We start from the raw sequence: 26609 nt of genomic DNA, 5'->3' as shown, positions 1-26609 counted from the left end.
ATCCAGATGTGACAGGAGGGAGGAGGGGAGGAGAGGTGCTGAAGCTGGAGGACAGATGCGTCATTACGCACAGGCACAGGAAAACTCTGGTGTAAGCACGCACCCTATAGGCTGCAGAAAGAGAATCAATATCTTAGAATCTCCTGTGCTTGGTTTAGCTGGGCCTACTGCACATAAAATCTGTAATTACAGTTTATATAATTTGTAATTACAAAAAAATAAACATAAAAATAATAATAATAATCTGAAGGTTCTTTTCGTTCCCCTTCATCTGGTAGGCTATATAGCTTAACATTTTTTATAACATATTATAGACCACTGGAATATTTATATAGTTTTTTGTATAACAATAATAATAATAATAATAATAATAATAATAATAATAATAATAATAACAACAATAATCACAAGAATAATGATGATGATGATGATGATGATGATAATAATGATGATGATCAAAATAATGGTTTGGTATCTTAAGATAAAGTGTGTTTTCCAAGTTTTATGCCTCCTGCGTTGACCAATCGTTCAATTCTTTCGTCGTTCAGGTGCGTTCAAGTCAAAAAGCAGAAAACTCCGAAATCACGTGAATATAACACAATAATTCTGGCGTAGTCACGTGTCACGGGGACGCGGAAGTACGGAACCGTTGTTTAGCTATACAAGTAGCTAGGTCTGTGGCACCGACAGCGAAGCTTCTTTATGTTATATCTATTCTGAAACTGTTAACAAGTAAACAGTACTCATGGTCAGGTAAGATGGTTATTTTAAAGAGAGTAGGTGTTATAACCTGTCATTGAGCGTGTATGTTTCGGTTTAAAGCGATTCAGCGTGAACAGGGTTTCATTTGAGAGTCAGTTTATTAGTTAGAGTGAATTTATATGGGTTATTTCTCTGTAACGTTTTTGCTAGTAAACTGTTCGAGTGCGGGTTTAGTAGCTGCGAGCTGTTAATATTAGCAAACGCGGTAACGGGGATGAAATCGGGCCAATTTACGCAGTGAAACAGACAAATTCATTGCATTGTCATGTGAGAGTCAGATGAGGTCGAGAAGTGTATGTGAAAGCAGCAGGGTTTTAGTCTATTAGTTAACCATGGATGGGTTACAGAATGGGCCTATTGGACACGGCCCAGGGGCCCCCGCCTGCAAAACAACTACAAAGAGATAACAAACGTCTGCATAAAGATGCACAACAACTACAAGGCTACACTTAACAGCGATGGAGAGATGCAAAACGACCATAAATAGCTGCTAAACACTACAAGACTGCTAAAGCCTACAAAGAGACAACAGACATCTACAAAGACACACCAAACGACTACAAAGAGACAAAAAATGACTATAGAGAGATACAACGGGATTAAAGAAAGGAAAAATGACCACAAGTTGAAGTAAAACAACTACAAAGAGATACAGAACGACTTTTCTTTCAGTCGGGGGTTCTTCCCCGATGTAGGAGGGGTGAGGGGCCACCGTTTTTCTGGTTTCCCCTCAATACAGACCAATCAGAGTTTGATTTATTGATTAAGTTGAAATTATAATGTCATACATACTCAACGCCAGCCACGAGAATGAACTTCCATGCTCAAGATCAAGGTTTGACTTTGCAACACACAGCCCTGTTCATGATGTTGACGTTTCTCTCGGGTTTGGATGTTTTGCAGGATGACCCAGAAGCACAGCCTGGAAGGCCAGGTGTACTCCGTGCCCCTCATCCAACCAGACCTGAGGAGAGAGGAGGCTGTCCATCAGATAGCAGATGCATTACTCTACTTGGAGACCATCTCTACGGATATTTTCAGAAGGTAAACCCAGAAGCAGGCACACATAATCACACGCAGCTTTTGCTACTATAACCTGTACCATATGAGTAATTGTTTTCCCGTGGTATGGGCACGACAGACTACATGATTTGCTCTCTTTCATATTTGACATGTATGACATAGTATGTATGACGCATAACTAATGCTGAAATGAGGAGCTGATGGTGCAAATGGTTTGCTCAAAAGAAAATTAAACAAATTGTGATATTGTGGTAAGATAGGCTCTTGGAACCTCTAGTGGTGCAATATATTATATAATATTAGCAATTATCGGAGCTCATTGTTAGATAGTTCTAAGCCATAACGCAGCAATTAAAAAGATGTTTTAATCGTTCATAAATTGCACATTCCTAAATGTACTGGTAGCTTAAATTACAGCATTTATTGTGGACCAAAAAAAGCTTTGTTACATTTAATGGGCTGCATGTGGATCCATATTCTAAGCCACATTTTATGCCATAGCACCTGTTAAAGGACAGAAAGTCCTGTCTGGCGCCCTGGAGGCTGGAAGGGAGGAAGTGTCTCCTGGAACAATTTGAAAGCAGTGACATTTATAATCAGAAATGTCTACTTAATATAACCTTTTGAAACACACTATGTTAGTACTTAGATGATTGATTGTGCCTCCGCCAAAACTGCTGTGTAATATATTTTATATGTAATATCATCTTCATTAAAGAGAAGAAGAATACAATTACTTTATTAATTCATTCTTGGGATTCAGCACCCTGCAGAGTGTATATAAAGAAGGAAAAGCGGAACAGGGTGTCTCAAGTCACACACTCCTCTATATTGGATTGGGCAATAAGGTCTCAGACATATTTTCCTGTGTGTGTGGATGTGTGTTTGTCCATATTCTTGTTGGTGTGTATGTGTGTGTCGCTTCCAGGGTGTCTGAGAGTGTAGAGAAGAACCGCCGCCAGCTGCAGAGCGTCACTGACCGGATCAGACTAGCTCAGGCCCGTGTCGACAAGATCAAAGGAAGTAAGAAGGCCACCAAGGTAACTCCGCACCTTCACTTCACAAGGCAGCTTTACAGAATTTATCTCTGATACACAGTATTGACAAAATACAGTGACAAGATTGTTGGGGAAAAAAGTAATTACAGCTGCGTTTGTCAGTTATGTCAGCTTTTGTCTGTGTGTACAGGTTTTCTCCAGTGCCAAGTACCCGGCCCCAGATCGACTTCAGGACTACTCATCTATCTTCACTGGGGCTACAGACCCCTCCTCACAAACCCGTCCTCGCCACAGGATACAGAACAAACTTCGACCCTTTGATGAGAAGGCCTTGCAGGTGAGATAAATACATCAAAATGCTGATTAAACAGGGGTTTAGATTTTTGAAATGCAAGGCTTCCAATTATGCAACGGGATAGAGGTTCAGTTTCACTAAATGTTCTAATGTTCTTGAAGTCCACAAGCCATAGTGCAATAACTAATATTAAACAGAAGACACAGTGTAACAGAAAACACAGTGTATGCTAGCCTGTTGGTGGTCAGGCCTCTTTATACAGCTGACACTGCTAAAAACTGCGGGTACAAAACGGGGATATATAGAAGCATGATTAATTTTCATTTACATGGCTTTTCAATGCAGGAGTTAAGGTTCACCGTCCAACTTGCTCCTCCAGAATCCAGGGTCTTCTTTCCAGCACCCTTGCATATGATTTCCTTGAGAGGCTGAGCAGTGTGATACCTTGATAATTGGAAAATACTCTCCAGTTCTCTTTTTAAAGATGGCAACCTCAACCCCTATCTTGCAGGGACAGTCCATAGGCACTGTCCCTGACTTTCAATTTCGCTGTGGCATTCACAGTGATTTAGGTGTCATACACCATTAGCTGAGCCTGAGGGGAAAGCACTCCGCCTATGTCCAAACCCTAACCTATGATCCTGAGCTCTGAGTGGAGATCGAAAGAATGAAATCCTCTCCTGCCTGGGCTCAGTCTCCAGTGCAGGGTGAAGGAAGAAAAAGGGGGTAGAAGTGCCAGTGCTTCTCCTTCATGTTGGAAAGGAGCCACTTGAGGTGATGGGAGCATCTGATGTTTCCAGGATGCCACACTGTTCAGGTATTGCATATCCTGTCTGACGTGGAATCACCTCAGGATCCTTTGGGAAGAGTGGGATGGCGATAGCCTAACATGACCTGGACCTGAATGAGTGGATGGAAACAGATGAATGGCTCTTTGTTTTTAATCTTTTTCAACCAGATTTTAACCCTTACTCCAAACACAGAAATTGCTCTATAAATGTGAGTGAAAACCTGCCTACCTCAAAACAGAACAGCTAAAGTCTCTCTAAAAACTAAAAAAACTAAAACACTGAGAAATAAACCTCTTATATTAATAAACATTTTAGTGGAAAAACATGATACAAGCCTTTTATAAAGTATTGTTCATATATTCTTACTATATGCACTATGTTAGCATATCTTGTTTTTTTGGTTTTTTTTTGCTAACTAATCATTCTCTTAGATTAACAGCTGTTTTCTGTTGATAAAGAATTCATCACTCGACCAGCCCTGATAAGCTTTCATCCACGTCAGTCTTACTTATTCACATCTCTGAGTTAAATAACGAACTGGCATCCACTTGATCAAATGTTACATTGCCTTTAATGGGCACCAGGGAATTTGCAATGAAATTTTCTGCCTTTTTTTTTAATTTATCTTTTTTATACATAGGATATTCATCAGGGAATGACAGGTTGTTTTACAGCTGAACATGTGAGCTCAGTTTTATATTTTTTTTCCAGTTTTTGCTCCAAATTTGATGCATGACCAGGAGGTAAACACGAAGTGAAAACAAAATAGACATTTGAAAAGTGCGGTTTTGAAACCTGCATTTAAACCCAGAACTGGAAATGTCCAGTCACAGTCAGTTCTTTAGATGCACGATTGGCTACACATCAGTCAAATTCACAGTGGAATTAGTCACATACAATACACGCAGTATATAGGATGACAGATGCTGTGTGTGTATGTATGTATGTATGTCATAGAATGTAAATGTGTGATAGTGTGTTTTTTCCTCAGTGTGTGTGTGTGTGTGTGTGTGTGTGTGTGTGTGTGTGTGTGTGTGTGTGTGTGTGTGTGTGAGAGTGTGTTCGTTCCATTCAGCTTAGACTCCTGAATTATTTATTGTGAACACCACAGTTTTTCCTTCAACATCTTAGAAAACTTTACGAAAGCCAGCATATTTTCTGCTGCGTGTGCTTGGTCCTGCAAGTGTGTTTTTGTGTGTGTGTGTGTGTGTGTGTGTGTGTTTGTGTGTGTGTGTGTGTGTGTGTGTTTTTGTGTGTGTGTGTGTGTGTGTGTGTGTGTGTGTGTTTGTAATTCGTCAGAAAGGGATAAAAATGAAAACATTGCTGGCAAATTTCTCAAGTGCAGATATGCATTATTCAATATTCCCCAGAAGCAGTGTCCCTGACCATACAATTCAGTATTGCAATGTTCGTGCACACATGCATCTGTGTGCAGGAGCACTTTGGTGGCATTTGTGATTTGTGTTATTTAAGGTGTAGCTGACATTTTACAGATCTCCCTCTCACTTTGTATCTCTCTGCTTTCTTGTCAGGAGAAGTTAATGTATTTCCCAGTGTGTGTGGGCAATAAAAAGAAGTCTGAGGACGAGACGGAGGAGGGTCTGGGAAGTCTGCCACGCAACATCTCATCTGTCAGCTCCCTGTTGCTCTTTAATACCACAGAGAACCTGTGAGTCCACAAAAAAGAATGGACACAAATACTAACTGTAAACGCTGATTTGATTTGAGCCTATTCGTCACATCTTTGGATTTGTGTGTTTTTAAAGATATAAGAAGTATGTGTTCCTTGATCCTCTGGCGGGAGCAGTGACTAAAACCCACACAACACTAGAGACAGAAAAAGAAGAGAAACCGTTTGACGCTCCACTGTCCATTACTAAGAGAGAACAACTGGAAAGACAGGTACCACCAACAGCATTTTCCAACCAAAACACATTGCTAGTTGGAATTTTTTATGTGTATGAGTAATCTTGATGATCCTTCCTTTCTAACAGACGGCAGAGAGTTATTTCTATGTGCCAGACCTGGGTGAGGTGCCTGAGATAGATGTGCCGTCCTACTTGCCTGACCTGCCAGGCATAGCCGATGACCTGTCCTACAGCGCAGACCTCGGGCCTGGCTTCGCCCCATCAGGACCCACACACAACATCCCTGAGCTGCCCTCCTTCTCTGAAGAGAGCAATGTACCAGGTACACATAAACACATTTTAAAAGGCAGTTCAAGACCCAACTACAGTTGCCTGTACAATTTTGTTTATTTTTATCTGTTTTGTTTATTACTTTTATACTGTGTCTTTATTTTATGCTTCGCCTTTATCTTTTCTTGTGAAGCGCTTTGTGACATCTGATTTAAAAAGGTGGCATATAAATAAAATTCACTATGCCATTGTATTTCTGGTTGACTGTGTGTTTGTAAGCTGATGTACATTTGTCATCTCTTTGTTTTAGAATCTCAGCTCCAGCCTAATGCTCCACCTCCTCCACCACCCCCTCCTCCTCCTCCTCCTCCTGAGCCTGCCCTCGCTTCTGCTACTCCCGCAGGAGCTCCCCCTCCTCCACCCCCTCCACCCCCTCCTCCAGTTGACAGCCCCGCAGAAGTCTCTCGAGCACCAAGTTCAGGTTTGTCACATGCACCCAATTCAGAGATCCTGTACAGGCTCCACACTACAGACTTTGAGGAATAGGAATCAACTTGACAATGTATTAAAGTGGTTAAAACGTGAAAACGTTCTCCTCCCTCATACACACATACTGAGAAACCCTATTCACCCTCTTAAATTAGATTGACCTAATTGACAATAACGGGCATAAACCCATATTATACTGCATCTGTGACTGTCTCCTCTGAGTGCAGGTCCTGTGTCTGGTGCTCCCAGCGAGGTGGTTCAGCCGTCAGACAGCCGTGCCAGTCTGCTGGAGTCCATCCGCAACGCCGGAGGCATTGGCAAAGCCAAGTTACGCAACGTTAAAGAGCGCAAGATGGAGAAGAAGAAACAGAAGGAGCAAGAGCAAGGTGTCAAAACCTGATCTGTTACACAATGCAGCTTTAGTAGTGATGAGAAAGTAGTGTACAGCAGAGTGTGACCATTCCCTAGTTCGTATTCATCCATGAGTTTATACTGCATCACACTGCATGTCAGGATGTTGGCATTTATGTACACATCTCAAATGGTTATCATCACAGTCCATGGCTTTATGACCTTCATGTTATAAATGGCAACCTCCTTAAAAGGCCGACTTAGTTGCAGTTGTATTTCAAATTGTCTGGCTTAGTATTAGTCAGCATAGCTTTGCCTTCATTTCTGGTTGGTTGGCCAGGTCATAACCTAACATTTCCTTTTTGAAGAGAGCTGCTTATGCTGATTTACTAGATAAAAAAAAAAACAGTCCTCTTGTAATTATGTGCTCCAATTTGAAGCACAGCGCAGGGAATGAGTGAAACTGTTTCACTGCTCCAATTACTAATTTAAAAAAAATATTGATTGCATGATTATTTAGTAACTGCCTGTCTTTGTTTCACAGCAGTGGGAGCAGCATCTAGTGGTGGAGACTTTATGTCTGATCTCTTCAATAAACTTGCCATGCGAAGGAAAGGTGAGGAGCCCTCTTATGTCAAATTAAAAATACTACTTGTACTACTAGTGATTGCTTTGTATACAGTAAATAATGTGTCCTGTCCTCTCTGTAGGAATATCTGGTAAGGGTCCTGCAGGTGGTGAGTTAAGTGACGCTCCCGCTGGTACCAGCGGCGCATTTGCCAGGATGTCAGATGTCATCCCACCACTTCCTGCCCCACAATCGACAACAGACGATGACGACTGGGAAGCATAACACAATGGACAATGAACACTTAAAGCACTGATGTAAAATGGGCAGTCATAATTCCAATGATAATAAGTGCATTGATTTGTCTAAGTACTTGAACAAAACATGACTGAAACTCAAATGATAAAACAATTTATTGATATCATTCATTCTAAAACATATTTTCATGAAATGAAACAAGCAGATAAACACTCACTGATACTACAGAACCATTTCAGTAACATCATTCTATTAAATAAGTCATTTTTGCATTACATAACACTTAACATTGACTGCTTTAAATATTTAAAACTTCAAGGGTATATCAGTCACATGGATGCCTACACCAGTGCTGTGCCTGATGTCTTTTGTAGTAGCTGCTTCAGTAATTAATTTCAACATACTGAATTTAAAAGTTGTTGAGTCATACTGTGAAATGTCCCTTTAGCCTTGTTCTGCAGTGTGCATTCAAACACTTGGATTAATTATTCATTAACTGATCACATATGTATGTTACCAGTACAAAACAGAAGAAGACATAGACAACATCTCAAAGGTGAAATGTAAAATCAAGCAAGTATGATGTACTGAAAACAGAAAAACTGCCCCCCTGCTTGAACTGCTGAACTCCAGGCGGTGGCTAAATGTGCAACAATGTGAACATAAGAGCTGCAGCAATCTTGTGATAAGGAACTTATTACAGAGGCGCTTTAATCATTTTTCAGCTTCTTTTTTATTTATTTTTTTTTTTATTTTGTTTTATTAGGAATCTAGAAAATTAGAGTGACCACTGTTACACTGGATTTCCCTGAAGTTCCGCCTCACCCAGCTCTTGTCCCAGTCTTTAAATTGCACAGTTGAGAAAATGGGGAGACGTCAGTTGAACCCTTCAGGAGGAAACTACACCTGCTTCTGCTTTTTTTCCTGGAAGAACTAAAACATAATATGTATTGTATATAAGAACAAGTGGAAAGAGTATGGAGAAGTTTAAAGTTCCAATCATAATGTGTTGATACAATGGTTTGAATTTGATCCTTACCTTCCTCAAGGCAGCAAAAGCAGGGCCGAAAGTTGTGTATGTGTTGGTGCGATCTTTGATCCATGTGGGCAGTTTAGAGAGCGTAGCGGGTCTGGAGTAACGTCTGTCACATAGGACAATGGAGGAATAGTCGCCACGGTGACGGATAGCTCTTCCTTTGGGCAGAGGAAGTCACATACTCATGAATATCAATCATATTAACTTAAGGAATACACAAGTTATCTTTTTATACATTTCTATCACAGCTATCTGTTGTCATGAAGATTGAATCATTACCTATGGACTGATTGACAGCCTTCATGCAGAGGTTTTCTATCAGTGCTTGGCCAGGGCTCCTCCCTCCACTCTGAGGCTTAAAAAAAACAAAGCAAAGCAAAACAATGAACTTCACCCCAGTATTCCTGTGACCTCGTTCTTGTTTTGCCAGGTTTATGGATAAAGTGAAGAGTGATCGGACAGTAAAGAGTCCTACCAGGTGTTTGTCCAGATAGGATATCTTTTCCTGTAGCTCTGGGGATTTAATGTTGGGATACGGCATTCCCACCATCACCACACACCTGTTATCACATCCACAAATGCACATTTAATATACTTCCTTCAGTATACAGCAGCTGGTTGTCCATGGCCTCATGATTTACACGCACCTGCCCAAATCATCAGAGAAATTGATGCCCTCACTCATCTTTCCTCCAACCACAGAGAACAGTAACGCCCCTGTGAGTCCACTGCTGTCCAGAGCACACCTCTGACAAATGTGAAGCGACAACTCATGTCAGTCAGTGGTAAAGGCGATCACTCCCAGTGACAAAATTATCAATTTGAAATTATGAGGTCTGATGTTTGAGCAGTGACAGTTTTACCTGGATACAACGGGTGAACTCACTCAGCACCTGCTCTACCTGGTTGGCCTTCTTTGGCTCCTGGAAGATCTGAGGAGGTGTTTGTGATAGCTTAAGAGACCAATGATAACGATCTCTGTTCACTCTAAAGGTTAGTTTCTTTAACAACACCCTTGAGTTAAGACATGAATTTTTTTTTTAAAGCTGTGTTGGTTAAAAAGGAGAAAGGTTCATATAAATTTTTTTTTTTTTTTTTTTTTTAGCTCAATTGATAAAGAAATCGTGTAGCTCAATAACCTTCTTCTTGTTAGCCAGGCGAGTCAGAGCACCGCTGGCCTCCCAGTGAGAAATGATCCGCCTCGAGTACTCGTAAGATGGGAAGAAACACACGACCCCTCCTGGCACCACGTTACAAATGTTGGAGAGAATGCGCCCTGTCTCATCCATCTGTCAACAAGCAGAAAGCTCAGATTTGTAGCAATGCAGCCAAGGACTTCACAGCATAAGGTACGTGAAATAGTATGTGTATGTGTGAGCCTGTTACCATGCGTGGAGAGTCTCTATTTTGGAAAGTAAAATCCAGCTCCTGACCAGATGGACCGCTGCACAAGACAATGGGAAGAATGTTCTCGGGAGGAATTACGTGACCTGCAGGCCGAATTACCAGGTAAAAAAAAAGGACAGTTTAGTCCATTTATTGACTTAAGTATAACAACACAAATATATAAAGTACCGTAATTTTACATGATCAAATAAAAGCATTCAGCCTAAACACTATTCCATTGACAAAGTTCTGTCAACAAAAACTGATAAAAATTGCAATGTATCCAGCTCAACTGAGACTTTCTTGTCTACGTGTAAAAATAGTGAACAAAGCTCATTTGAGTCATGCTCAGTCTGAGGACATAACAGTATGTGGCTTTCATTTTGTATGTTTCCTTATTCGATACGCTGTGAAATGAAAGGCAGAAAATGTAATGGTCAAATGATCTTCAGTATAGGGTCATGAGTAGGGTATATGAGTTCATTACATAATGTGTAGTGTGTTTGCTTCCCTCCTTTGCTTGAACCATTTTACCATCTCTCCTTGGTCGGTTCTGATACAACCTGTCACCGACATTACTTGAACCAGGTCCAAGTTCATGACATGGCTCTTATATCTAGTTAATCTGATTGCATAACCCAAAGGAAAATTAGTGTTCATACTAAAAAAAAAAATCAGTTGTTATTGGAGTTTTTTGTATAGAATGCTATCATTTATTAAACATGCCCACAAACAGAAATATTGATAAACACATCACTAAGAGAAAGAGCATTATAAAAACACGAAAAGAGAAAATTCTGCAGTGTTGTAAAAATGGGCCACTCACCACAGGAAAACTCAGTGATGCGCTCCTCTCCCACTCCGGCAGAAAACAGTAGCTCTTGTTTGAAGTCTGAAACCTACATATATCATCTTTTAGAATTATAAAACGTACACAGCAAAGGCTTGGTTTATTTTTTTTAGTGTTTTTAAAGTAACTCACAGGCTGCATGGTTCCTCCTGCAATGATGACTGCTCTGCACTCCTTCAGCACCTGGGCAAAGTGGACTGCTGGATTCAACAGCAGGAACTTGACACTGCCTCCTGACAAAGTACCTGGGCATAAAAATTAAGAATTTAGACTTAAGCTGTTACATTTTCTTAATGTCCTTTACTTGTTTGGTGTGTTTAAAAATAAATAAATTAAATGAAACGGTACCTTGTCTGTGCACCACCACTCTGCCATCAGTGTTGCTGTTGGTGAGAGCCATAAAGAAACCCTCCACCTGCATCATGGGAGACGCAGATAGCACTTTCTCTGCCTCTGAAGACCCCTGCTGGGCTGCTGAAGAAACTGCACACACAGGAGCAGACAGCACATAAATTGTAATAAACATTAAAAAGAAAAGAACAACCAGAGAAATGCCAGATTGTTCACGGTCAGTTTTGCTAAATGACAGTGTGAGACATGGCTGGATGTGACAGGCAGAAATACAAAGGAAAATATACAATAATGTCTGCACATGCAACTCAAGTGCAATTTAACAGAACACTCATCGCAGCTTGACATCTAATAAATGCTTTCTTTTTAGCAACAGGCTAGCTTTCCAGTCTGATAAAAACATATTCTGTAGAGTTCACCTGTGTGTATTGTCTGCTATTGTACTTAGCTGTCATGCAAAGTGTCTATTCAAAGTAAGTTGTCTATTCGAGCACATCTTAAAGTATAGTTTTGTGACAAATAGGTTTTACTCTGCTCCTGAAGTTAAGCATCTTAAGCTTTTCCCTTTACTCAATATGATCCCATTTCTTTCAACAAATTTTTTGATTTATTATTAGCTACCATAATACGTTTGCAATGAGGCTCGTCCACGTCCAAAATACGCTTTTTAAATATGTGGGGGGCACGAACACAGGGCCTCTGACCTGGTGCAGCGCTCTGGTTGGTCTGCAGTGTTTGAAGGTAGCGGTTTAAGCCCTCTGTGCGTCGGTTCTCTTTGTTGGAGCTGCTCTGAGTGTGCAGACTCACACCTGACCCTGCATACTTCTCCACAAAGCCACCCAGCTGCAGCAAGGGGGAAACGTGTAGTATACATTTCATTTTACAGTAACTCATTACACAGTGTCTATATGAGGCATAAATAAATGAATACGTATGGACATATCAAACACTTACTTTTCTGCTGATCATGCTCTTCTCAAAATATTTCTGTAACTAAAGTGAGAATGACAGTGACATTGGAAGAATCAGAGCGTTTGTAGTTTGAATATGGTGTTTAAAGCTATGACTGATTTTTAACAGCAGTGTAACCCTGTTAGCTACCTTAAACAAGTTGATATTGTCGATCTGAGCCTTGAAGAGGAAGTTGTTAATGGTAAGCACCTCTGTTGCTAGAGGAAAAATAAACATGACGACTCAGTGAATGAATGATGACTTCCTGCTTATTATATATAGGTGTGTTTATGTCTGTGTATTATTTACTGACCTGTTTGTGTAGTCTGGTTCTGTGGATTCGGCCCCACCTTTCCTACAGGAATGACATTTACACAAAGATCAGAAATGTAATTCACTGCCCTGCAATGTCCTCTCCTACCTATGTTCCAGATTGGCAATAATCAATAATCAAAAACAAGTTTTAGCCCAAACACACTCACCTCCCAGCACACGGACAAGCCCTTCAATAACAAACAGAATCTGTTTGATGTACATCAGGTTCTTTGCCTTCAGTCTGCTCCTGATGTTTAAGACACATAAACATCAAGTGTCAGGAGGGTAAGATAATATTTATTATCACATTTTTTTGTGAATGACTGCATTGTGTGAGTGTGTGTGTGTGTGTGTGTGTATACTCACTTATAGCGGTCAGCATACTGGGTGAGCTGGGAGTGAGCACGGCAGAGCTGTAGAGGGTTCAGATTTCAGCATATCCCAGGGAACATGCATAAATTTAAGCCTAAACTTTGTACATGGTGTGTATGAATGTGTTTACCTGTGCTCCAGTCAGCTCTGCACTATGTATACAGGAGAGTGTGTCACTAAGATTGTGAGCTTCGTCTATGATCACCACCTGTAAAAACAAAAAATATTTCAAAAACATTTCTGCTGTCAGCAATATGCCAAATGAATACCACTTCAGACTGCTGAATCTGAGGAAACTATGGCATCTAATCCTACCTGTCCCTTCAGCTGGACCCCTGCTGCCCTTCTTGTAGCTTCATGAAGCACCATCTGATAGGGCAACACTACCAACTATGCAGACATAAAAATAAAGACCATACTGCAAATCACATTGAAAAAAAAGGTAAATGAACAAATTTAAATAATCGTAAGCAAATGGCTTTTTTTTGTAGTTCAGCATTTGACAAATTAGAAAAACTGTATAGAGATGTTAGCGGCGCAGTGCAAGCATAGAATACTCAAAGTAATGAGACACAGTTATGGATGAACAGAGTACAAAGAGCACTGGGTTACCTGTGCAGTGGGAATAGCGAGGCGTGTGGCGTAGTAAGGACATGAATGCGTTTCCCTGCCCAGCTTCAGCAGCTGCTCTATGTCGTGGATGGCCCCCAGAACTTCATCCCTCATCTGCTGCAGTGCTGAAGCTTTATTAAAGGGACACACACTCTTTGCTGGGCCTCGCTTACGCTTCACGCCCTCTTCACAATTCTGCTTCTCTACAAAACGAAGAGTAGGTAGAAATACAAGCATTGCAAAGCTCTTGATACAGGCTGCATAGAAATGTTCCTCTGTAAAATCAACAGTTATGGAGCTAGTATGTGAGCCACTCTCACCATGTTTGTTTTTCTGCATCTCCATGCAGCGGTCATTAATGCGCTGGATGCTGCCCAGGCGACGCACCTCCTCATTGACACACAAATTCTGTACAGTACACAGATTTATGTTTACTGGGCAAATAGTGTCAGCTGTCAAAATTTTTCTTGCAGCTGCTGGTACCACTGTCTACATATTTTATCATACAAAGCCTTTAATTGGCTGATCTTTCTAGTGCAACTGCCTTTAGTTCAGTGCTACTGAAAAGGTCGTGTTAGCTTTTCCATCAAAATTAAACATGCTGCTCAACTCTTCTCCAATATGCCACATTTTATTCCCCAAACACCTTGGCTATCTTGTCTTCAACAAAGGGGGAAAAGGTGGAAAAGGGTTGTTAGAAACTGTAAGACCCTAAAGTCTGACAATTGATATGAAGGCTATTTCCACAAGACCGTTACACAAACATTGTTATGGCTTATTTTCACAATGGATTTAATATTACCCTGCCTGAGATTCAATCCAATAAACTAGAACTTAAGGTGTTCCGATTTTTACTATTGTGTATGTGTGTGTGTACATACTTGCCGTGAGCCCAGTGTGACCAGACTGATGTCCTTGCTGAAGGGGCTCTTTTGAACCTCATGGACAAATTGGGCCAGCTGGGAGTGAGTGCGACTGCAGTAGTAAATCTGTGACCATACAATTATACTGTTTCACTTCAAGGGTATGTGTGATAACCATTAATATTATGTTTTACATCAGAAGGAGATACTTTCTTACAGCTATAATGTAAAATTTCTCTGTCACACACACAAACACACCTTAGTGACATGTACTTCGATGAGTTCGTCATCTTCATCATCTTCAGGACCACAGAATCTGAGCACGTGAGCAAAGACATCCTGTTGCCATTGTCTGTTCATTTCAAATTCTCAAAGTGATGTAACATTTAATACAGGTGGTACCCGTTAATGGCTGTCTTTACCTGCTTTTACTCTTTGACTCATCATCACTCTCATATTCTGCAATGATAAGCTCCTCATCCTCTTGATCTCCTTGTGTCTCCGTTTGTTCTTCTTTACTGAGTTGGAGCAACTTGAATGCCTCGTCATCCTCACAGCTCTACAGACACATACAAAGAAATTCATATACAGTAGAGACTCGACTTACAGTGATTGTAATTTTGGTGTAAATTTAGGATGCGTTGGCTCTTTAAAAAGGCCACTGTCCAAGATCACTGACCTTTCTTTTGATAGCATACTTTAGTTGGACGTTGTTTCTGATCATTTCTAACCGTTCTTCCCTCTTCTTTCTTTTCAATTCTTCCTCCTGACACATGAAAACATCCAATAATATTCAAAAGTTAAGCAGAGGAAGTGCCAAAATTCCCAGAGAGGCACGCCAAAGTCACATCTGCAGTACATAGATATTCTTACCTTCAACTTTGTAACCAAATCACGTTCAGCCTTTTTTTGAACAAAATCAGTGATCCAGTCAGGCTCTTCTGAGGAGCTGGTAGTGAGGGTCTGAGCAGTAGACCTGGAAAGAGCGGCTTCTCCTTCATGCAGCAGGGCAGCTGCCTCCTGTCTCCTCCTCTCCTCATAGTCTGTGAGCCAGCTCAGAGCTCCACATATCAGACTCAGAGACTTGCCCTGGGGTTAAGGACATGCACGCAAACACAAAAGGAAAGTTATAGATGAAATCTAACAACTTCTGCACTGAATTTATACATATGCACACAAACACACCGTTCCAGTAGGACTTTCAAAGATGCCAACTCTGCCCAGGTCAAGTGCACTGTACAATGCTTGCATGAACTGCTCCTGGATGTTATAGGGCTGGTAGGGAAATGGAAATTGGGCCCTGCCGTTCTCCATTCTTGTGAAACTCCCTGGAAGATGAGAAAAAGATCAGATCAAACATTTCAGTTCAGATAAGGTCATCATGAAATGAGCACCTACTTATCCACAGTGGGTTTAGACTGGCTTGTATTAGCTACAAGCCTGAACTCCTGATAATGATGTTATGTCTATATAATCTCTGATTCAGTTTGCCTCCTTTGACTCCAAGACCTCCATTTACCGAATTGAAGTGCCATTTAACTGTGGAGATTTCCAATTTGTGTACGTGTTATGTCAAGCAGCTAAAATTTGATCTTAAAGGCTGTTGAGCTGTCTTGAAACAAAAACATCAACGCCATAAACTATCTCGAATTCATAGCTAGCTAGCTAGCTAATTTACAATCGACCCACGTCGCCTTATTGGCTTAAGTCTTTTATCTACTGTTGATAACAATCTTAACAGAGATCACAGCCATATACTTACCCGCAGATATCCTTATAAAACTGAGTTTTTACTTTGTATTATTATTTTTCAACTCCCGGTTATTCCGCGCCAACAGACAGCAGTGGGCACGGAATCTGACCAATAGGAAGCGAGATACAATAAGGCGTGCATGTTTTATTTTAATGTAGTACTTGCGTGGACGGGGCTACTCACATATATGCTCTATTTTTGTCCGAAAATGCGGGGCTATTCGGTTACTACATGTTATCTAAACTAAGTACATGATAAATTATCTATATGATAGCCAACCGTATTTGTAAATTATGCATTTGTTCTGCTCTTTACTATTAGCACCGCCTTTCCAGAAGATGCCTATATAATAGGCAAGGACATCGACGCGGGTTCATACCCCTTGGTTCCTCCTAGACTGTCTGGAAAGTTCTATGTCCTTCTTCAAGCGCTCGTTAAATCCCAGACTGCGAGACAACGTGGACTTCAAGCAGCCTCGCCGAAAGCTCATATTCTCATATATGCTCGGATACGAGTGTGATTGGTGCACAACAACAGGATTGAGTAGCAGCTAAGTAAGGCTAGCGGAGAGCTTTAACCAGCGTCAGTGAGCTAGCTAGTGTTGACATTAGTCAGGGTGTTGACTGCTGCACTCGGCGTGGTTTGAGAAGTGATTAGCTTTAGCCGCCACTGCTGTAGCCAGCGTAACTTAGCTTTGAATTGTGGTGCAGATCAAAGTAGGAGGAGGAAATCTGCTGCATGACAATGACTGCAGAGGAGCAGACAAGTGAAGGACAGCACACCATCCCAATGGAGGGAGAGGACATCACACCAAAGAAAGACGGGGGTGTTTTAAAGGTAAATGACAACGTTTTGTTGGTGTATGTAAATTCAGCTAGCTGCGTTGTTAGCTGGCTGCTTGTTATTTACTCTTTCGGCTAAGCTAACGATAGCTGTTGTTAGCTAGGCTATCGTGTTCGCTGTCAATAGAAGTAGCTAATGCAAGCTAACTTCAGTGTTGACAGCACAATAACGCCTTTTATCTTGTTTCTTATCATTGGTTTCCTAGCTAACGTATCACCGTGGTATCAACAACATGGATACAGAGCCACTTTAACCGTATGCATGTCTGGAGGGCTCTGGAGAAAGGCCAAACGCAAAATAATTTAATATTAAAGCGCACACACACACACACACGTTGGCCTTTTTATAGTTGTGAGGATACTCGTTGATATAATGCACGTTAACCTACCCCAATCATAACCATCACAACTAAATGTATAACCCTAACGTAACCCTAATTCTAACATGAACCTTACAACCAAGTGTTGACCCTCTCACAGCCCTTTGAAGACCGGCCAAAATGTCCTCACAATGATGGTTTCAAGCCAAAATTTGTCCACATAACCATCGCAAGAAATGTAAACGCACACACATAGGCCGAGACAGCCCACGTTCATTAACAATGAAGAATTTTTTAGCTTCAACTCTAACAATGTAAAGTGCCAGTCTGTGAGATACACGTCTGTTGTAGAAATGACTTTAAAATAAATAACCTAAAGTTTTTTTTAAATGTAATTCTCTTACTGTCTGTGCATTTTTCCAGTTGGTGAAAAGGGAAGGCACAGGCACAGAGCTGCCTATGACCGGTGACAAAGTGTTCGTACATTATGTTGGCACACTTCTGGATGGTACTCACTTTGACTCAAGCAGAGACAGAGGAGAAAAGTTTTCTTTCGAGTTAGGCAAAGGTTGGTTTCATATTTGGTAGAGACATGAACATTCGCCTGCCCTAGTTGCACAGCCAGTGTTGGTAATCGGTCTTCTCTGTGTTTTAGGTCAAGTAATAAAGGCGTGGGATATAGGCGTAGCCACAATGAAAGTGGGGGAGTTGTGCCAGCTCGTCTGTAAGCCAGAGTATGCCTATGGATCTGCAGGCAGCCCACCCAAGATACCCCCCAATGCCACTCTTGTCTTTGAGGTAAGCGTCAGCAATGTCACATTATTTTGATTATCCAGTACATGCTACATACTTTAAACCGTATTCCTGGGCTTGTGGTTGAAATACAGCAAGCTGTATCTTGATCCTTTATTTGTGTGGAATGATATCAATACATTAATTTTTGTGTTTTCACACTTGTAGGTGGAACTGTTTGAATTTCTAGGCGAGGACATAACTGATGATGAGGATGGAGGAATCATCCGTCGCATCATCACTAAAGGCCAGGGGTATTCTAAGCCTAATGAAGGAGCTGCCGTTGAAGGTAACACATCCAGAGACAGCTATTTCTTCTCTAGCATTAAAGAAATTTGACCTGCTTATAAGGGGATGCAATTTTTCATTTAAAGACCCTTTTAAAGAGTAAAAATGTAGCAAGACCAAAATCATTAATTTGAAATGTAAAAATGATCAGTACATATAATGTACAATACAGAGTCAGTGTTTAGTTATAGTTGAGAGCAGATTTAGGCTTTGGTGCTTTTCATGCTAACTCACTACTGAGTCCCTGTGTAATAATGCCTCAGTAGTAATGAGTTGCTTTGCTATAACAATTAGAATGGTATTCTACTTTCTTCATTAAGTCTCAACCAACATTACACATGACAACTCATTTAATATTTAAGGTGAGGTTTTGTTTATTCACATCCCTGACTGAATGTTTAAGCCATATAAAGACCAAAATTGGTCTGAGTAAAGATCAAGGTGGTAGACTGGGCCTGAGCAACACATGAATGACTACAGAAATACATGCAAAAGTGCTGGTGCACAATTTTAACTGTAATTGATATTTGATTCTCAAGTGATGCACCCAAAGTATGTCTTTTGACTATCAGGCACTCACCCCCTGTAGGCTTTAAAGGTGTCTGTACAACTATTTTCATTTCATCCTTCGTGGGTGGAGGAGGCTGGAGTCAGCTCGAATTCATGTTGGTTCCAGTAGATAGTGACAAGTTTTCATAGTGGGGGCACAAGGTCGGAATTCAGGAGACTGGCTTTCTTTAGTCTAGTTTTTATCATCATCATCATCAATCTATGTATCTATCTATAGTCCTTGAGTCTGGTAGTTTTGGGACAATTTTAGGCAATCGTGCAAGTGCACATTGCAGGTTTAATACCTTATGTCATGCACTGTGTGGCATTGTGCCACCTATAAAGTTTTACTCATAAACACTGAGATGAAGGAATCCGTTTTATAGTGCAGATGTCAACTGTCTGGTTCCTTCCACGTCAAATCAAATAAGGGAGTTGCAACACTGTTTTAGATTTTGTTCAAACCCAAAAACAAGGCCTGTAAAGTATTTCTGCTCAAAGCCTATGTTTAATATTTTTTCAGCCCTTGACATGATTTCATTTTTATACCATCAAACACTTATCTTGAAGGCCATGTTTGGGCATCAGTATCTTGTCAAGCATTGGTCCTAGCCTAACGGGCTTTGTAGGATGGAAGACAAAAATGTTTTACTATATGCCAAAACCACTAAAAGTCTATACTCCATGCCAGTTTATTTTTATAAAACCCTAGATCGGGAAAAAAGTGCAAAGTGTAAAAAAGTCAAAAATTCCTAAACAAGTGATATTGAACGGTACTACAAACCCTCATTTTTGCTCCAATGTGATATTAATCATTATTTTATTCTGCAAATGCAATCTTGCATTAATATTTTGCCAGTATCTTAGGTCTCTACCACTAATGGACATGAAGGTATTAAGAATAAAACAAGGCATAGCATATGTTGGTCATTTTAATAGGACCAAAATGCTATGTGGGGTAGCTAGTCGGAACATAAAAACGTATTAAGGGGTTATTAAGGGCACAAAGTACCAATGTCTTTCTGTTTTTCCTTCATACAAAAATAGATATGAGAGACATTTTACCTATGGCAGATAAAATTGTCCATTTCAAAATTATATATGTATATATATATTTTTTTATGCCTGAGTATCTCCATGTTTGTTGAATTCCTATGTCATAGGAAATGTCAGAAATAAAGAATAAACATGTTTTCAGTATGTTTATTAGAACAGAAGGCATTTGAGATGGGAATTCTGTCTCTGGTAAGGTCCTGGATGTTGAAAATAAGTGAAACCTTTTTTGATAAAATGTCTGGTATAAGGAAGAATAAGTGGTATCCTCAATGGCCCTCTCGAGCTCCAGTGGAAGTGTTTTAAATGTGTTTCCAAATAAAGAGTTTGATGTGTTTATACACGTAATTTTACAGTGTGCGTTTTAGAAAACTATATGATACGCATGTTGAAGCTTGTCCACACAGTGAAATCATCAGTATATTCCAAAACAGTTTATCAAGAAAACACCAAGCATGTACCCAGTTCAATCCTGTTGTTCAAGTTATATGGTTAAAGGATAGTAGTTGTCTTCACATGCTATCTAGTACATAATATTCTATATTGCACATAATTAACAATAGGTATTTGAATCTTTTATTGAGTATCTTATTCTTTTTTTAAATATGGAATATAAAATTTAACCACCCCATTGATTATAACATCTATCAGAGTTACAGCCTTTTTCTATAATGAGGCCCTGATAGTACAGAATCTAGCTGGCATTGCTGACCTATTGTACAATGAGCCTACAGAGAACATGTATCTCCTGACTCCTACCAATATTTGAGGCTGAAACACACACAAGTAGCGATAATAAGGGAAGACCCTGCTTCTTCATATAAAATGCTGCGACGCCTTGTTTTTTTTCCTTAATATCTTCATGTCCATTATTGGTAGAGAGCTCAAATATTGGCACAAAGTTAATAAGATTATATTTGAAGAAAAATTATGATTGATGGGTGCAAAAAAAAAGAGTTTATAATACCCTCATAATCACTCTCGTTTAGGATTTGTGCACTTTTTTCCAAATCTAGGGGCCTTATAGAAAATTAATAGGCATTCAACACGAACTTCTAATGGTTCAGTTATACTGAGAACATGTTTATCTTCCATCCTACAAAGTTTGGTCAGGCTAGGAATAATACTCTTCAAGATAATAATGCCAAAACATGGTTTCCCAGATAAGGTGTTTTTGAAAGGGTAAAAAATTAAAAATATATGGAGCCAAAAACAAAAACATTGGAACTGGGGGAAAAAAAAAAAAAAAAATTACAGGAATTAGTTTTGGGACCCAAACATCAAGCCTCTCTGTGGTACTTGTAGCAACATGCCAACACCAGCACAGCTTCTTTTGTTGGTATGCGCAAAACAATGATTTCACATAAATCTTGTTAGGGTTGTACTTGCAGGTTTAGTCATATGTTGGCAGAAATTACTGTTTAAGACATATGAGCATGAGATGAGGACTGGAGAAGTGAAAAATGATAACTTCTTAAATCCATTGTAACTTTTATGGATCAAACTGTCAAACACACCTTTTAGTTGTACTCAGGATGAGGAGGCGAGTTTGATATTTAAAATGCGCACATCCATGTCATAAAACTTTTTTATTGTGTTTGTATATGAAAATCTCTTCACCTCCAAAACAAAGGCTTTCCCTTTACAGTGTAGAACAGGCACCTGATCAACTGGCAAAGGGGGTTTCTTTGTAAATCATATTTTTCTTGTCATGCAAATACTACCCAAGGCTCAAATTCTGCTTTGCTGTTGATATTGAGTAGCAGAAGAATTTTATTCAAAAGACTAGGTTGTTCAAAGAATGTAAATAGTTTACACCACCTATATTAGACGCTGGGATTATTCTACTGTAATTTAACCACAGTGCATACACCGTTGTAATTTAACTTTTGTGATTAATTTACAGGCATCCTAAATAATATAAAACATATTGACTTACAGTTTGAAAACTGTCCTTTGTCTTCATTTGCTACTTCCCCACAGTTGACTATATACTGCATGTTAACAAGTCTGTGGCTAAATAAGGAGTGTGATTTGTAGCGCAAACTAACCCCAGCGTTTGTTTTTTTTTTGTGTGTTTTTTTCAACCCCTTTCAGTAACTCTGGAGGGCACCTGTGAGGGGCGTGTGTTTGACGAGAGAGAACTGAAATTTGAGATTGGTGATGGAGAGAGTCTTGGCTTGCCAGCTGGAGTGGAGAAAGCTATCACAGCTATGGAGCAGGGAGAGGAGGCCATCTTCAATATTAAGCCTAAGTATGATCACGTCTACCAAGGCAAACACTTAATGTTTCATTGTAATGATGTTGTGTTACAGTCTCGAATGTATTTTAATGTTAGATTGTTTAGCCTGAGATGTAGATAAACACCTAATCTGTTCTTCACATATTATTTCCATGCTTTATTGAAGCAGTGCAGGTAAACAAATACTCCCATTGTGAGTAAAATGTGTTGAAATCAGTGGAGTAATAACACAATCTTAATGTGTAGGCTAATGGAAAACAATAATGAAATTTGGCCAACGCAAGCGGTTATAAGGGTTCTAAACTGTGACATGACAAAAAAAATAAAATAACGTCTGCTACTCTAGAATACAGCGTACTACACTGCATAACTGTTTTAAGTTAAACTGCAGCAGGTAATGTAACATTGGTAAAGCACATTTGAGATAACTAAGTGTCTTTGACTTGTAGATATGGCTTTGGAAATGCAGGTAATGCAAAGTATAACATTGCTGGTGGAGCAACACTGCAATACAAGATCAAGCTGGCAGCTTTTGAGAAGGTAAAAACATCCTGGCACTGTGTTGCAAACACAACTTGACTTTAGTTGGCCGATTACATGTCAGCTGTGTGCAGCGATGTTTCCCCCTCTGAGAATTGATGAATGTTTGTTTTCTTTAGGCCAAGGAATCATGGGAGATGAACACACTAGAGAAGCTGGAACAGAGCAGCATTGTCAAAGAGAAGGGAACACAGTATTTTAAGGTAGAGTATGCAAAGAAGGTAGCTATAAAGAATTTAAAGACAGATTTATACTTTTTCATGTTTTCTAATGCTATTATTTTATATCCCTCAGGAGGGAAAATACAAGCAGGCATCAGTTCAGTACAAAAGGATTGTGTCATGGCTGGAACATGAATCTGGTTTGCTGGAGGAGGACGAGAAGAAAGCGAAGGCTTTGCGGCTGGCTGCACATTTGAACTTGGCCATGTGCTCCCTTAAACTACAGGAGCCAAACCAAACCCTAGAAAATTGTGAAAAGGTATCAAATATCTGTGGTTTTACGCTGGATGCACATTTGACAGCAATTAGTCAACCATTCATCAGTATCTAGAGACTTGTTGGTGTTGGAGTGAGAACAGCCTTCATTTCCGCTACGCTGATGATAGTTTGTACAAATGTCTGTCATATGGGTAGTCTCTTCAACTGTACGTGCTGATCATTTACATGATTTGATACTGAAAACATTTTAATTATACTCTCTTCATGATTATAGGCTCTGGAGTTAGATGCAGCCAATGAGAAGGCTTTGTTCCGACGGGGAGAAGCGCTGTTTAGTATGAAGGAGTTTGACAGTGCAAGAGATGACTTCCAGCGAGTTGTTCAGCTCTATCCGGCCAACAAGGCTGCCAAGAGCCAGGTATAGAGCCACGTGTCTTAAAGGATAATTCCAACAACTTTCAGCCTGGCTCTTAATTTCCTAGATCTTGCCATTGTGATCGTTGAGTTCATTACAAACCAAAAAAAGGGTTTATGGAGAAATTAATTTGTCCCCCTTTTTATGTTTACATAGTCAAGACTCTTGCTCCCAAATGAAACGCACATATGTTGCACTATGAGATGTGTCATTATATTAGGCATGAGCTCATTTGGAAAGTAGGATGGGTGGGTACATGGTTTGTACACTGACAATCCCAGGTTGAAAATAGTCCTAATTATCCTTTAGCTCATACCACACTGGTCACGGAATAAACATATATCTGCTCAAAAGTCAGTCAAAATCTAAATGATTGTATCTTTCGGCTGTTGTCTGACCTCTGCTTCATCATATCCTGCCAGTTGGTTCTTTGTCAGAAACATATCAAGGAGCAGCATGAGAAGGACAAACGCATCTATGCCAACATGTTCCAGAAATTTGCAGAGAGGGATTCAAAGGTGACGGATTGACTTTTCTACAATTGCCACAAGAAGGTGGGATAAGGATGTTTATAGACTGTCAAAGAGACTGACTGACTTTTTTTTTTTTTCTCTCCTCGTGAACAGAAAGAAGCCGTTAGGGTGAAGAGTGACAGCAAGGAGAACTGCGATGATGAAATGGAGGTTGAAAACGGAGAAAAGGAAGGCGCGAGTGAAGCAAAAGCGTAGAGGAAGACGTGGCTGCATTACGGTTCATCTGTACTTCAGATTTTTGTAACTTCAGCTGTTTGTGTTTCAGGTGTGTGTGTGTGTATATGATATGTGTGTATGAGAATGAGCGTGTAAAACAAGGGCACTGACTTTGGGCGTGTCTTTGCTGGCTTTCTTTGTGTCTGGGCTTTTTGCTGTGGCAGCCGGCCAAGCGGGTGTGGGCTTCCCCAGCTGATGGCACTGAGGGACGTGGTTTCAATAAATGACCTGAGTGCCGCCACCCCAACCCCCCCGAACCCTTTCAACCCACAGCTTTGAAATGTGCATGTGTCGTCACAGCGTTTTGGTAGGAAAAAAGTGCATCCCAATTGTTAAGTGCAGAAATTCAAACCCTCACCCGTCAAGGGCTAGACCATTCACCTTGCACCACCTTCCGTCCTTTACCCTTCCTTTCGTTCTTGCTATCCATCCAATCCTCCTCTCATGGGCCTACTGATCAATTCCTGGAGTTGTGATGGCTGTGTGCATTAATATGATGTGTCTGAATATTAGAGTGCCTGTGTCCCAAAGTACGTATGTAGCAGCACTGTGGATAGGTGGAATGATGAGACGTTTTCCTGGAATAACTGTTGGAGTTCGAGCTTCTCACTCAGTCTAAAGATGGAGCTCCCCTATAGCCCAGAGGGTACGGGAATGTTCACCTTTGCTATGACTTTGTACTTTCTTTTTTTTCCCAGTGTTGTGCTTGTGATTTCTGTATTGTTCTCAAAAATGATGAATACAACCAATTACTTAACTGGAATATGTGCATTTTAAAGCAGCTACAGTAGAAAGGACATGAAATAGCTCCTCCTGGACACGCGCAAGTAATAAACAGATAAGTCTTAGTCTTAATTTACTGTAAAAAGTACATGTATAATCAGATTCAGGCTGTTAAAGACTATGCCAGGGGAAGATGTAAGCCATGTTCGGTTTATTCAGCAGCACCTGTAGAGAGGAGCAGAAACTGAACTGAGGGGCTAAATTAAAACAGGCCTGTGGGTCGTGTGTTCACTGTTTGGTCTGCCCTTTATAGAAGGATATAATAAAGGATATAATAAACAATAACTCAAGTGTGTGTGTGTGTTTGTTTGATATTCTTGACTGGTTCACTTGATCCTCAGTTTCCAGTTACCACACAGTACTTGATTTTTCCACTGTCCCGTCCTCTGCTTATAAACCCAAGGTCATCAGGAAAAAAATGTTTCTTCACTTGTGTATGAACTGTGGGAACGCATGAAATATGGGTTGACATTTTAAATAGGCTAAAAGTTAGTTTAGTCAATGAACTGATTCATAAAATTTTGAAAATAATTACAAATAATAATTACAAATAATTACATTTCAAGCAAATACCCCAAGGTAAAGATTTGCTGTAGATTTTTTTTGTTTACTGTGCGCTGTAAATTGAATATTTCGATAAGCAATTGCTATATGTCAGCTTGCACTGTTGGGAAGTGTAACGGCCATTTTTCATTTTCTGATATTTTGTTAAAAGCGCGATCAATCGAGAAAATTAAAGGCAGATCGATTGATTGATCATCTTTAGAGGCCTTGCTGAATAGATTTACTTTGCGTTTGCACAGGAGAAATACTAAAAATAATTTCCACTCTCCCAAAAAAAAAAAAGAGTGTTTCTTCATGGAATGGCCGCAGCGTGCAAGCGGCTCTTGTGTATTTGCTTTAAAACGACCCCCGTCCGATAATGCGTTTCATGCAGAACGTATTAACTGCCGGGTGTAAGCACATTATTTGACCCCGTGTGCACCTGCAGCTGTCGGGAGATCAGAGTCTTCCTTTGCCGAGGACGGACAGGATCTGATCTGATCTGATCTGATCCTCCGGCTCTCTCGCAGGGACGCCGGTGTCGGCTTACGGATGCGATCTCCCTCCGGGGCGATTATGGCCCGGCACCACTTGTCCTCCACCACAGGTGGATGCTGAAAACAAAGCGAGGGGAGCTATAAATTATTTATTTGCAGTGTTTCATTTACCGTCGGCTGGTCGGTCGCATTGCTTTGTTTCGAGAGTATTTTCTTTTAGTTGGTTTTCCTTTTGTCTTGCGACCTAGACTCTGTGGGTAACTCAGGTTTATGTTGGGAGGCGTAGGAACAGCGCTCACCTGGGAGGGTCCGGACAAACACAGAGGATTTCTACCCCAGGTACCCAACAGGCCTAAACAACGAATTCACTCCCAGCCAATTAACCAAATATCCC

The 26609-nt window shown here is 40.3% G+C and overlaps 3 protein-coding genes across 3 annotated transcripts; 2 read left to right on the top strand and 1 right to left on the bottom strand.

Annotated features, from left to right (window-relative positions):
• The first annotated feature begins 614 nt into the window (after positions 1–614).
• Positions 615–8443, top strand: wash1 (WAS protein family homolog 1). The gene is made up of 11 exons (XM_040132325.1): positions 615–753; positions 1666–1806; positions 2714–2825; positions 2974–3120; positions 5402–5538; positions 5636–5771; positions 5864–6059; positions 6318–6488; positions 6724–6882; positions 7392–7463; positions 7558–8443. The coding sequence occupies exons 1-11, from the start codon at positions 746–748 to the stop codon at positions 7698–7700; spliced, it is 1422 nt and encodes a 473-aa protein (XP_039988259.1). The 5' UTR covers positions 615–745; the 3' UTR covers positions 7701–8443.
• Positions 8425–16297, bottom strand: ddx11 (DEAD/H (Asp-Glu-Ala-Asp/His) box helicase 11). The gene is made up of 28 exons (XM_040132324.1): positions 16172–16297; positions 15595–15737; positions 15283–15498; positions 15089–15175; positions 14832–14968; positions 14668–14725; positions 14428–14535; positions 13867–13954; positions 13547–13749; positions 13250–13324; positions 13065–13142; positions 12929–12975; positions 12730–12809; positions 12561–12602; positions 12398–12465; positions 12251–12289; positions 12001–12139; positions 11294–11428; positions 11078–11190; positions 10922–10994; positions 10096–10199; positions 9849–9998; positions 9573–9641; positions 9357–9457; positions 9185–9269; positions 8989–9064; positions 8713–8867; positions 8425–8606 (listed from the first exon to the last, which is right to left on the bottom strand). The coding sequence occupies exons 2-28, from the start codon at positions 15721–15723 to the stop codon at positions 8574–8576; spliced, it is 2688 nt and encodes an 895-aa protein (XP_039988258.1). The 5' UTR covers positions 15724–15737; positions 16172–16297; the 3' UTR covers positions 8425–8573.
• A 234-nt stretch (positions 16298–16531) lies between these two features.
• fkbp4 (FKBP prolyl isomerase 4) lies at positions 16532–25460 on the top strand. Its single transcript, XM_040132326.1, has 11 exons — positions 16532–16999; positions 17748–17892; positions 17980–18122; positions 18285–18405; positions 22104–22260; positions 22698–22788; positions 22908–22991; positions 23083–23268; positions 23503–23646; positions 24066–24161; positions 24270–25460. Exons 1-11 carry the CDS (start codon positions 16901–16903, stop codon positions 24369–24371), a joined length of 1368 nt encoding a protein of 455 aa, XP_039988260.1. The 5' UTR covers positions 16532–16900; the 3' UTR covers positions 24372–25460.
• The last annotated feature ends 1149 nt before the right edge of the window (positions 25461–26609 follow it).

Source organism: Xiphias gladius, chromosome 8 (assembly GCF_016859285.1).
Source record: "Xiphias gladius isolate SHS-SW01 ecotype Sanya breed wild chromosome 8, ASM1685928v1, whole genome shotgun sequence".
NCBI lineage: Eukaryota > Metazoa > Chordata > Actinopteri > Istiophoriformes > Xiphiidae > Xiphias > Xiphias gladius.
This window is presented reverse-complemented; position numbering and strand designations above follow the sequence as displayed.

What these genes read in the sequence shown, in the direction of transcription:
- wash1 (XM_040132325.1), top strand. An exon ending in TTTAATACCACAGAGAACCT is followed by an intron (nt 5,539 to 5,635) that starts GTGAGTCCACAA and finishes GTGTTTTTAAAG; the next exon opens with ATATAAGAAGTATGTGTTCC. An exon ending in ACAGAAGGAGCAAGAGCAAG is followed by an intron (nt 6,883 to 7,391) that starts GTGTCAAAACCT and finishes TTTGTTTCACAG; the next exon opens with CAGTGGGAGCAGCATCTAGT.
- ddx11 (XM_040132324.1), bottom strand. Translation starts at nt 15,723, where the DNA reads ATGGAGAACGGCAGGGCCCAATTTCCATTTCCCTACCAGCCCTATAAC. An exon ending in ATTTGGTTACAAAGTTGAAG is followed by an intron (nt 15,176 to 15,282) that starts GTAAGAATATCT and finishes TTCATGTGTCAG; the next exon opens with GAGGAAGAATTGAAAAGAAA. An exon ending in CAACCAGAGCGCTGCACCAG is followed by an intron (nt 11,429 to 12,000) that starts GTCAGAGGCCCT and finishes CTGTGTGTGCAG; the next exon opens with TTTCTTCAGCAGCCCAGCAG.
- fkbp4 (XM_040132326.1), top strand. Translation starts at nt 16,901, where the DNA reads ATGACAATGACTGCAGAGGAGCAGACAAGTGAAGGACAGCACACCATC. An exon ending in ATCTTCAATATTAAGCCTAA is followed by an intron (nt 22,261 to 22,697) that starts GTATGATCACGT and finishes TTTGACTTGTAG; the next exon opens with ATATGGCTTTGGAAATGCAG. An exon ending in CCCTAGAAAATTGTGAAAAG is followed by an intron (nt 23,269 to 23,502) that starts GTATCAAATATC and finishes TCATGATTATAG; the next exon opens with GCTCTGGAGTTAGATGCAGC.